Source organism: Aphis gossypii, chromosome 2, assembly GCF_020184175.1.
Source record: "Aphis gossypii isolate Hap1 chromosome 2, ASM2018417v2, whole genome shotgun sequence".
In the NCBI taxonomy this organism is placed as follows: Eukaryota; Metazoa; Arthropoda; class Insecta; order Hemiptera; family Aphididae; genus Aphis; species Aphis gossypii.
The window spans coordinates 72,019,096-72,031,443 of record NC_065531.1 but is presented as its reverse complement, the minus strand read 5'-3'; the positions used below and the strand labels follow the sequence as shown (position 1 = coordinate 72,031,443).

At 28.1% G+C, this 12,348-nt stretch overlaps 2 protein-coding genes across 2 annotated transcripts; both read right to left on the bottom strand.

Annotated features, from left to right (window-relative positions):
- Nucleotides 1-260: 260 nt before the first annotated feature.
- On the bottom strand, nt 261-3,090 carry LOC114125902 (probable small nuclear ribonucleoprotein Sm D1). The gene is made up of 4 exons (XM_027989718.2): nt 2,862-3,090; nt 1,568-1,644; nt 672-875; nt 261-567 (listed from the first exon to the last, which is right to left on the bottom strand). The coding sequence occupies exons 1-4, from the start codon at nt 2,873-2,875 to the stop codon at nt 458-460; spliced, it is 405 nt and encodes a 134-aa protein (XP_027845519.1). The 5' UTR covers nt 2,876-3,090; the 3' UTR covers nt 261-457.
- Nucleotides 3,091-4,381: 1,291 nt separating this feature from the next.
- LOC114125884 (splicing factor U2AF 50 kDa subunit-like) lies at nt 4,382-11,659 on the bottom strand. The gene is given in 12 exon segments (XM_027989686.2): nt 4,382-4,890; nt 4,893-4,938; nt 5,002-5,166; nt 5,240-5,395; nt 5,488-5,610; nt 7,349-7,404; nt 7,468-7,509; nt 7,573-7,735; nt 7,802-7,918; nt 7,987-8,114; nt 11,033-11,275; nt 11,356-11,659. Coding segments are annotated over 12 exon segments (1,338 nt in total). The 5' UTR covers nt 11,372-11,659; the 3' UTR covers nt 4,382-4,807.
- Between the last annotated feature and the right edge of the window lie 689 nt (nt 11,660-12,348).

Here is a 12,348-nt window from a genome sequence, read left to right as displayed (position 1 = left end):
ATAAAATAATTTAGTTTATAAGATTTTCCATTAACCAATTCAAAAATAATATACATATTTGAGACTTAGAGAATTACATTTTTTTTATATACCATAAATAGCATTAACATATATACTTAGATGGTCGTGACTATTGAATATTTAAAGATACAAAAAAACCAAGACAACTAAAAATTATGTGAATTTTTCACTAAATGACAACTTAATAAATTAATATATATATATATTTTTTAATATCTACCAAATAATAAGTCATAAGATCAGTATTAAATACATTTATATTAGGTATATGGTACTGTTTATTAAATGTATTTATAAGCATTAGACATTTAAATCTATAGGACAGTTTATTTTAAAACTTGATAAATAAAGTTTAAATATTTTTAAAATAGACCAATACACATACAAATTTGAAAATACACAAATTTTAATTCAAATTGAATAACTTATGTAAGCATTAACGCCGAGGTGGGCCACCACGTCCACGTCCACCACCACTTCCACGTGGCCCACCACGACCTCCTCGTCCTCTAGGACCTCCACGTCCACGGCCACCTCTTCCTGGTCCTAAGACAATAATAGTTGTATTAAATTTTTTTTAATTATTCTAAATTAACACATTTCATTTCATTTAGAAATAAATAAATCTATGATAAAATATAAATACTAACCTCCACGACCTCCTCGTCCACCACGGTTCATTCGTGATTTGGGGGCATCATCGACTAATAGGGTTTCTAGAGTAAGAGAGTCAGGTAAAATGTAGTACCGAATGTTGTTACCTCGAATACTAAGTGTTTCATAATGTATAGGTTGTTGGTTTCTTACAGTCATTTTAACAGCCTTAAGGTGAGTGTTCATTGCTACATCAACACCTAAAATTGTATAAATAATAAATATTTAATTACATCCTACTAAAATAAAAATATAAAATTATTGATGTCAATCTAATACAACTGAAACATTAGTATTGAATATATATAAAACTATAAACAAAGATTACAGTTTAGAACAATAGTTCTCAACCTTTTTGAAACTGCCACCCCCTTGCAATCCACAAAACATAATTCCACATCTTTTAGGAACAAATTAAAAATTATTACTAATTTATTTAAGTCTCCACCTCCAATATTTTGTTAAGCATTGGATACTACAAAGATAAAATGTATAAAAGACTAGTGCTAGCATTTTATTTATAGTAGAACACAAATTATTAGTAAACGGCATACTATACTAATATTTATAGTTAGATAGTATACAAAACAAAATAGTTAAAGGAAACAATATAATAAATAATTATCAAATTTTTCTAAACTTGACCAACCACATTTTTAGAGTTTTAAAAATTCATTATATTATGATCATTGATCAATTATGGTTATTTTTGGATTTGTTTGCCATATTCCCAAATGCAAATTTTTGTTGGTGAGTTATTATAATATGTATTATATGTATTATATATATAATATTATGTATCAATAATTTTTTTTTTTTTTTTGGTTGACATTAAATATATTTTTAGACTAAAAGAATACTAACATTCCAAATATTAATTATAAAATCTTACCAGTAATAGTTCCATGAACACTAGTGCCATTTTTAAGTTCTAATGTTACAGTTTCATGACTGAGTTTCATCAAAAATCTAAAACATAGAAAAATTATTGAATGTAAAATGGCATGTTGTAATATATTACATATTATCTAGTTATTACTTATTATTATGTACATCATTAAACAATAACTAAAATAAAATATTCTATAAAATCAACTACCAACTTTGTTTTATTCTAGGTAGGTATATATGAAGTTTTTAAGCTATCGTTTTATACTATTCTAAAATAATATTATTGACTACATTAATAACATTAATTTAAAAATTAATTTCTCAGAGATTTTCACATTTCTAATTATAATTACACTCAAAAAACTACTACATAAATGGTTCTTAATTATTTATTTAATTTCCTTTCTTTGTTAATTTTTTTAATCAATAAACAATAGGTTCATAAAAAAAAATATTAAGTATAAATATAGTTTTATACTAAACTAAACAGGTAAGGGTAAGATTTATAAGTAAAATTCAAGTTTTAACATTTTTCAATTGTAAATGAAGATAGCACTTGGATTAGGTCTATAATAATAATGTAAATTAGTTGTAAAAAATAATGTATAGATATAAAAGTAAAGTAAACAAAATAGTGACTTCATAATATGGAGATAACAAGTTATGTTGTGAGTTAATTAAATCATTTGAAGATTTAAAATATGTGTAATAAGCAAAGATGAACATGATATAAATAATGATTATTTAATTATATTAAAAATAAAAATAACAGTAATTTAAAGATGTTGAATTAAGAAATTAATGAAATACATCTTGCAAAATCAGTTGGAAAACAAGGACAATCAAGACTAATATATTATCCTATGTATTAAATACACTAGTTTAATATACACTTTGTACCCAACTTTAATAGAAATCTTAAAAATGTATTGATTTTAAAAACTAGTGCCCGTATGCATAGTCCTGTTGTTATGTTTTATGTGACACATAAAATGACTATGCATACGGGCAGAGGTATATTTAATACGAATTACCAGTTGATTAAATAATAAATATCATATAATATGGGTTACTAGTAATCTACATAGGTTGAAAAGTAAACAAACAGTTGTTAAGTCTTCCGTAAGATTTTCTATTTGCTTGGCCAAATAGTTATAATCTGAACACGTAAATACTGTTAAAAAACTAAATTAATATGTGTATATAAAACCTTTCGGAAATAGAGTAAACCCCAAAATTCGATTTATTAAAATAATATACCGGCATCCGCGGCTTTAATTGAACTACCGACTTACTTGACTAATTTCATGATTCCAGATTAGGTCTGAGAAAGCTTTGAGAGTTTGTGACGGGCTCAATTTCAATAATGATTGCACTGTTGTTGGCCGTCTGACGTAAGAGGACGAAAGTGAAGCAATTATGAAATAATAAAGCAGAATAATCAAATTCAGACCGGTATGAAGATTCTTTAGTTCTAATTTCTAGAATCAAAACATTTGGAAAAAGACGGGAAACCGCACGTGATAGCTGATGTTGTCAACGAAAGAAGCCGATAACCAGTGCTACCACCATTACCGATTACAAACAAACAAACGACGATTTCTCACGAAGATACACTGACTGCGTAATTTTTTAAAATTTTTTTTGTTCACTGGTGTATAAAAAATATTATAAACTATAAAGATAGCCGATTTAGATGCATTTATAATATATCTAAGATATTTGCCATTTGGATCCTTTTATATTCTATAATTACTTTATTGTCATATTAGCATTGAAAACAAGGAAATAGTTATGCATAATAATACCTAGTTTTTAAAATTTAAATAACTAAAAAATGTACATTAATTATCGTCTCTGTGCATGCTAGTTCTACAAAATTAGTCTGTAGTCACTAGTCCTGACATTATCCGCTAAATCTCCCACCCAAATGTAACTAATGCATCTAACACTGAGAACTTGTTATTGTAGATCATAATACAAATTAGCATTGAACATCTACATTCTACCATTGAATGTGTAGTTGTCTTATATTAATTAAAAAGAACTTTAAAAATCGATATTTTTTGTTCTAGTTTACCAAATCTCATATTTAATTTTAAAAACAATGTATTAACTGATCCTTAAACATTCTTAATCTTAATTATTTATTTAACTCAATAAACATGAAATAATCTTGGTTGAATTGTTAACTTTGTTTTAAATATTTTTTTTATGCTTATAAGCAAGTATGAATAATAAATAAAAAATAACATTATCATTTTATATAGGTAGGTAGTAATAATAAAATTTACGAAAACTGAATATGTTAAAAAATAACTTGTTCTTAATATACTCTCCACAGTTTATTATTATTATTCAAATTTAATCAAAATGGGACAAAGTATAATTTTTAGGGATAACTTAATATGGGTTTAAAATGTCATCTGGTAATTTTTGGCCCATATGTTATTTTAACATTTAAACTAAGCTTTGAACAATAAAAATTATTTAATATGTTATTATTAATTAAAAATATCATCACAGTTAAAAATAAATTGGATTTTGAAGTGTATGTAAAACTAAAATAAGCATAACTATAAAAATACACTTACTAAATATTTGCTATTTAAGGAGTTTAATATAGGTAACTTTAACGCAATTTTGAGTAGAATTAAAATATATTTGATTACTATCAAGTTCAGTATTTTATATGTGGTCCCATGGCAGTACGCCAGTACCAACAATAATTGTTGAATAACAATGAGATTATATGAAAAAATATTCCATACAGTAGGACATTTAAAGTAGATTTACCAAATTTACACACTATATATAACTTTAAGCATGTCCCAATGTTTATTTTTTTTAAATCAATACTAAATAATTTTTTATATAAAAAAAAAATAAAGACCTTATGACATACATACACTTCATATTGTGTATGGTTAAATTTAGCAAAGTTACTTAAATACTGTTTGTAAGTTTATCTCATGAAAAATTATTTCCATGAATAATTTATAGATGATACAATACATATATCGTATTAAGTCTTACTAAACTATTTAAATTGGTAAAATTTTTATATATATTTTTAACTAAGTCTTAAAGTTAAAAACATATTTTCTTGAAAAAAAAAAACAAAAAAAAATCCATCTAAAGGTTAATGAACTAGTTTAAGTCATAATTCAGTATTGAGGGATTCTGTAACTTAAAAATGTTATAAAAATTCAAATATTTTCATTATTAGTTTGCATTGTTATTAAAATTCTCTTCTATGATATTTGTCTGGTTCCATGAAAGAAGTAACCACAACTCTGTTGTTGAACTTTCGGCCTGCTAAAGCTGTTGTGCCTTTTGACAGTCACCAATAGCATTGAATTCTATAAACACCTGAAAAACAACATTTTTAAAATATTTAATTTATTAGAAAATAATAAAAAATAAAAATAATACTTTTCCGCAACCAGGCACATCAATTCCTTCAATAGGTCGTGGAATTTCTAGTGACCGAACTACGCCATATTTATTACACTCTTCACGAATATCTTCAAGAATATCTTCATATTCTTCTTCATCTTTAAGTTCATCAGGAGTTACCATATTCAGTAAACATAAAACCTATGAATAATTATAAATGATTTTAAAAATGTTTATTTTTTATTTTATTTAAAAAAAAAAAAAAAACATTTACCTCAGTTGGAGGTCCTGCAGTTCCAACAACCGTAAGTCCAGGGACTTGAATTGTTACAGGTACTTGACCAAGACCAGGATTTTTAGCACCAATACTGGCCCTCTGCACAATTAATTTTTTTTCTCCTAATTGCATACCATTCAAACCAGCAATAGCCTATATTTACCAGTTTAAAAATGTATTTTTGTTAAACAATGACTTAAAAGGTATTTAAAAATTTCTTTTGAATATTAAGTTGACTATTTTACCTGATCAGTCATCACAACATCAGCATACTCGCAGAACGCATAACCTTTACTTAAGCCAGTGGCAGCATCTTTGACTAAATTGAATGCTTTTAACTGACCAAATGATGTAAGTAGTTCTTTCACCTATCATATAAATAAATAATATAAAATCTATTATGATATAATATTATATTGGATGCTAATTAACCTTTAATAATATTTGTTTAAAATTCCCATAGTAATATTTATAAATAGTATGCAATTTAAAAATAAAAAAATTTATTTATTTAAAACTTAAAAATGTAATCTATAAGAAATGTACTTTTTTTAACACTCATATATTCCAAATATCTAAGAATAGTTTGTTACAAGCCAAAACTTAATTTTATTTGTTAAACTTTAATCTCACAGGTTATATAATAGTTTTAAATATATTTTTATTTTTTATTAACCCGTATTACATCCAATCTTTATGCTTTATTATAAGAATTATTTTATTAAAAAAAGCAGACTTAATGCTAAATATTTTTAAAGGTATTCTACTTTTTAACTAACTTAGTTTATATATTAATATTTATAAACCAAAGACCACTCATAAGGAATAAAAAGTTGCCAAACTAATTTAATAAGCACCTAAATTTGTGATCAGGTTCCTATTGTATTCATTTCATTAAATATCTACCAACATATTAATAATTAAAACAATTTATAAATAGAATAATTTTCACAATTACTTTGTGTTTTATTGTGGCGTATTTTTAACTAGTTTGTTTACACGATTGTTGTTATTTTATCTCTGTTTTATGCAATATAGACAAATTTAAGAGTTTGTAAACTTAAAAAGTTGTAAAATAAGTACTTAATTTCAATTTGTACACACTGTTTTTTTTTTATTTACTTTATATTGTTGAATAAAAAGAAATAATTATTTATGATAATAAATAAAATTATCTACATTATATACCTATATAAAATATTTACTTATACTGAGGTACAGTAGTATTTAATGTGAATAAATTAGTATCAAAAACTATGTGAATGGTCAATGGTTTATTATTTAATAGATGATATTACTTATTATTATTTGCTTCTTAAGTATAATATTCAATATTATATATACATTTTAAATTAATAAAAATATCCACCTTTTGCTGCAGTTTTTAATTGAAAATTTAATTTTTAAAAGTTACCAACTCGTTATTTAGAATTCTACATTTAGAGTATATTTTATATAATAGTACACTAAGAAAGAAATTAAATTTATTCTTGTTAGTTTTATAAGTATGAATATTATTCAAGAAAATTTAAGAACAGTTTAGTCCCTGTGATACATAACCAACGTAATATTCCGAAACACCACTTGCCTGTATGTCGATTTGGACAGACGAAGCAGTCGTATCAAAGAGTTTCATTTTCAACCAAGTAATCTAGCTAAGGGCAAGGGGTATAGCAGAGGAACAATTATTAGCTTTTTACTGTTCTATTGAAAATTTTCATACTTCTTCTTTTTTTTTTTTTTTTTTAAATACTTTTTACTTACATTTGTTTTCAGACAGAAAGAAAAGTAAATGTATTGCAAGCATAATGAAAAGCCAATAAAAGGCTGGCAAGGAGAATCCATGTTCTTACGGCGACCCTAAATAAATACCCTAGGTCCCTGTAAATCTAAACTGTTATATTTTAATACACAAAACAAGAATATATTTTCTGAAAAAAAAAACAAAAAATAAAACCTGAAATGTATGCTAAAAAAAAAAAAAAATGTACACTATTTTTGTTTCTTCTCAAACCATGTTTTTTGTATTGACCTAATGTACCTCTGCTAATGACGGACCATTAAGCTAAAAATAAATAGCTGGATTTTATTACTAAAAAGATTTACCTGTTCATCATTAAGGTAAGCTGGTAATCCTCCAATAAATATTTTGTGAGGTGAATCTAAAAACATAACAATTATTAATGACCAAGAATATTTAATCTAAATAAGAACAAAATACAAACCTGGAACTGTTCCAACACCAAATGAGCTGGAGTCATATTTCACTACACCAAAAAAATCAATAAAAAATTATATTTTTATCTAAAAAAAAATAAATATCACCATACTCATGTCTAAAGTCATTCCAGAATTATAGTTTGTCACCGGATTACTCTCGGTCATTCCAGGTGTAGGCTGATAATCATGTGGTCGTCTTATTTTCAAGCTCTGGCCTTTGAAATTAATACCATCAAAAGCCATTGCTTGAGTAGTTTCATCAATAGACCTAAACTAAAATTGAATGAATTTAAATTTTCATTCAATTTTATAATAGCATTATATGAAATCTGTACATACCTCCAAAAATGCAAAATTTTTATCTAAATTAATTTGACATGCAAGTACAGGATTACCAGCAGCTTGAGCTAATCCAGATAAATGCATTTGTTGATTAAAGAATTCCATCATTTCATCCTAAAAATGTAATAAAAATATGTTTATTTGTATAAGATAATAATAATAATTAATAATGATAGTAATACCTCTGTTACACCAAATGGTATGTTGCCAACATATAATCTTCTTGCTTGGCGTGTAATTGTAGATCCAACCACAGGGACAGCTGTTTGAGGAGTATCTGGCATTGTATTCGCAGGAATTTGTCCAGCAGCTAAACACATAATATAGCTAATTAGCTGGATATATTTGCTAGGCAGTATTCGGTTACAAAGTTCATAAACTTGAAATATTATGTATTACATTTATACTTTCCCGGTATAAATCTAGTTTAGCGGCCACGCGAATTTTTCGATTTTTTTTGCCGAAACCCTAGTAAATCAACGTTTTAAAAACGATGGTGCAAAAAAAAATTGGCGGAAATCAATAGTTTTTGAGTTATACCATTTTGAAATTTGAGTTTTTCTACAATATACTTATATGGGTAATTTTATGCGAAGTTTCGAGCTAAAATAGTGTGGCGCAGTGGTCTGCACCCAAAGTACCATTATCGTGATCTCGGGTTCAGACCCGACATTCAGAGAAAAAATTTTTGCACTTTTTTCCTCGTTTTTTCGTCGAATTAATTTTACCCCTTTTAACCCTGCTAGGTGACTCAGTGCAACAAAATGCATTTTTTTAAACCTGTGACCTACTCGAGGTGGTGTTGCATAGCAAATCGAGGGATATTTTCGATTTGTGCGGAGCGGAGCGACGGCGCCGAGGAGCGTAGCGACGAGTGCCGAAACACGCGCAGTCAAATTTTATGCATTTTACATTTTTACATTTTTTAAAATGCATTTTAACCCAACTCCTACTTGAGGTTGTGTTGCATAGCAAGTCGAGTGATGTGTTCGTTTTTAAAAGTCTGAGTGAGCGCAGCGATTAGGTAATCCGATGTCCGTTATCGAATGTACAAATTTCAGTATATGAATGTACAAATTTCAGTATATGATTTAAGATAAAGATACTTATTTTTGGTTCATAGCTGTTTCTAACGCAGTATTGGTTACACGTACATAGTTTCTTACTTTGAATTTAATAATGTGGTCTGTGATTAAATTGTTTCAATTATTCGAGTGCAATGAAAATGGTCCGTTGTCCATGACGGTCATTGAACAGCTTCAATCTTGGGGTCTCATTGCAAAGCCAGATACATTGAAATGTAACAATAACCATTTTCTAATATTGTCAGAAAGTAGTGACTATGTCGATGGCTTTGTATGGCGATGCAGAAAGTCGTCATTGGTTTCTAAAAAAAAAGTAAGATGTGATTTTCGACAATCCATCAGAAAAAATACTTTTTTTGAAAAATCTCACATGTCGATTTGGAAACTAGTGTTATTTTCTTATTTGTGGACGGAGAATGTTTCTCAATCTTTCATCAAAAAGGAAATTGATGTTGCGCAACAAACGGTTGTTGACTGGGCATCATTCCATCGTGAAGTAGTTTTTGATGGTATGATTTTACGTCATGAAAAAATCGGTAAATATTGTTGTTTCCATAATTTGTACATGATTCATTTGTTCATTATTTTTTTATTTACATTTATTATTATGAAGGCGGTGAAGGTAAAACTGTTGAAATCGATGAGTCGAAGTTTGGTCGGCGGAAATATTACCGAGGGCATCGAGTGGAGGGGCAGTGGATTTTTGGTGGTGTGGAGCGGGAAACAGGTAAATGTTTCTTAATACCTGTTGAACGCAGAGATAAAGATACGTTGTTAGTCGTGATTAAAGAATGGATTTTACCCGGGACATTAATAATAAGCGATTGTTGGAAAGTATGTAATCTATTTAATATTTACAACTCTTATACCTACATTATTAAGATTAATTTTGATTTGATAAATTTAGAGTTATGATTGTTTGAAAGACGAGGGTTACAAACATCTAACAGTCAATCACTCAATTCAATTTAAGGACCCTGAGACCGGGGCACATACTAATAATGTGGAAGGGATGTGGCGTCATGCTAAAGCATCCATGAGCCAATATTGTCGTAAGAAACGATTCTACGCAGGGTACTTGGCAAAACATATGTTTTTAAAATCGTGTCGAGTACAAAATGTTGACCCCCTAACAGAGTTCTTCCGATTGTGTTCCATATTATACAACCCTGCCAACCCTGACACAGTCGACAATCTCGTGGAGACTGCAGAATCGGAATCTGAAAGCAGTACTGATGTAGTGTCTAGTGAAGAATCGGAATAGTTTTTAAATTGATTTTTCTTTATAATAATAAAAATAAAAATGAAAAAAAAGTGTAAAAAATGTATTTTCTTCTGTCGGGTTCGAACCCGAGATCACGATAATGGTTAGGTCCGCTCCGCACAAATCGAAAATATCCCTCGATTTGCTATGCAACACCACCTCGAGTAGGTCACAGGGTTAAAAAAATGCATTTTGTTGCACTGAGTCACCTAGCAGGGTTAAAAGGGGTAAAATTAATTCGACGAAAAAACGAGGAAAAAAGTGCAAAAATTTTTTCTCTGAATGTCGGGTCCGAACCCGAGATCACGATAATGGTACTTTGGGTGCAGACCACTGCGCCACACTATTTTAGCTCGAAACTTTGCATAAAATTACCCATATAAGTATATTGTAGAAAAACTCAAATTTCAAAATGGTATAACTCAAAAACTATTGATTTCCGCCAATTTTTTTTTGCACCATCGTTTTTAAAACGTTGATTTACTAGGGTTTCGGCAAAAAAAATCGAAAAATTCGCGTGGCCGCTAAACTAGATTTGTTCCACTTTCCCAAAATAATGTTAATGAAGATATTATGCATATTATGTAGGTACACAGTGTATATTAATTTAAAGTATAATAATAATAAATGTATAATTTATTTCAAAGAGGCGGTTTGATTAATACCTAATTTAATTAAAATTTTAAAAGACAAAGCCAAAAGATAAATAAATTAATAAATAGTTAATTTAATATAATAATTATTAATTATATCTATTATAATAATATTAATTTTGAATTTACTTAAGCAATTACCAATTTAAAAATAAGAGTTTATTCAACTATAAAAAAAAAATTAGTACCTATCTACCTATTTACGATATTGAATATTATATTTTACCTTGCATAGCTTTATATTGAAGAGGTGCAATGTGTTCAAAACCTGGTGGTGGAACATCCCAATAGAGAGATGGCTTTCTACGTCTTGACTTATTTTTAGGTGACTTAGATCTACTACGTTTACGTCCTTCGCGACTTCTTGATCGATGTCTGCGATGACGTTCGCGGTCTCTAGATCGTGAACGTCGTCGTCTCTCACCACGTTCTTTATCACGTTCTCCTCGGTCCCTGTCTCGTTCTCTTTCTATGTTGCATGAATATGATTTTATTAATAAAAAACAATATATATATATATATATTAGTTAAACATAATTTAAATACTACCTTTGTCTTCACCCATTACACTATGTTTGTGGTTATATTAAATTCAGCGACTAATTTGAATTATCACGTCCAACGTTAAAAACAAAATGAAAAATTGAAAATAGCTAGTGACGGGTAAATATTAAATGTCAAATTGAAAAACAGCAAAAAAAAGTAAACCGACTTTGATAAAAAATATTGTTATTCACTAACACTCGTGATTCCCCGTGCCGGGCCGTACCACTGTCCAGTACTCCAGTGTGTACACAAGTAACATCACTCCTAAATTCTAATCTCTTGACTCAAGTTTAAGCAGTTCTTTCTTCGAGATAACAACATAAATTTTCGGTTATTCTTCTGGAAGAAACGTAAAATCGAGGCACATCAAAAACCCAAGTGTACCAACTTCGAAATATAAAAAATCAAATTTTTTAAACCCGAAATAATTTATTTTTAAATATGTACATATTATGTATAATACTCAAATACTGTATTATTATTATTTTTTAAAAAAGCTATGATTTATCTTTTTTAAAAATTGTTTAAAATTGAGCTTAAGACACTAGGATAAGACTATTGTATATTTATTTTGTATTCAATAATTGCTGAGGAATGCAAACAACAGGTAGATTAGTTAGTTTAATCACTTTTGGTTTTTGTTACCTATAGAATATTTGTGTTAAATAAGTAGCCGTAGATACTTCATTACCATACAAGACGAATTGCAGTGACTTTTGAATTAGTGTCAAACTCAGGATTTTAGTACCTACCTATTATGGGTGTGTCTCACATAGTCACATACGAGAGGCAACTTAGTAGAACCTTCAACCAATAATGCATAATAAAGTCGCTCGCTACGCTCTCGATTTACATTATTTAAATTATATTTTGATACCAACAATTAATAAGAGATCGGTGTATGTTTTTTAAAGGCAAAACGTATACACGCTGCGTATTATATAATCGTGTTTTTCGATTTAGGTACATTATTTTTTGATAGGTACCTACCTAATC

Bases quoted from the DNA above. Each gene is read 5' to 3' on its own strand.
- LOC114125902 (XM_027989718.2), bottom strand. The intron at 876-1,567 runs GTAAGATTTTAT...ATACAATTTTAG, and splicing joins TGTTCATGGAACTATTACTG to GTGTTGATGTAGCAATGAAC. The intron at 568-671 runs GTTAGTATTTAT...TTATTGTCTTAG, and splicing joins TGGACGAGGAGGTCGTGGAG to GACCAGGAAGAGGTGGCCGT.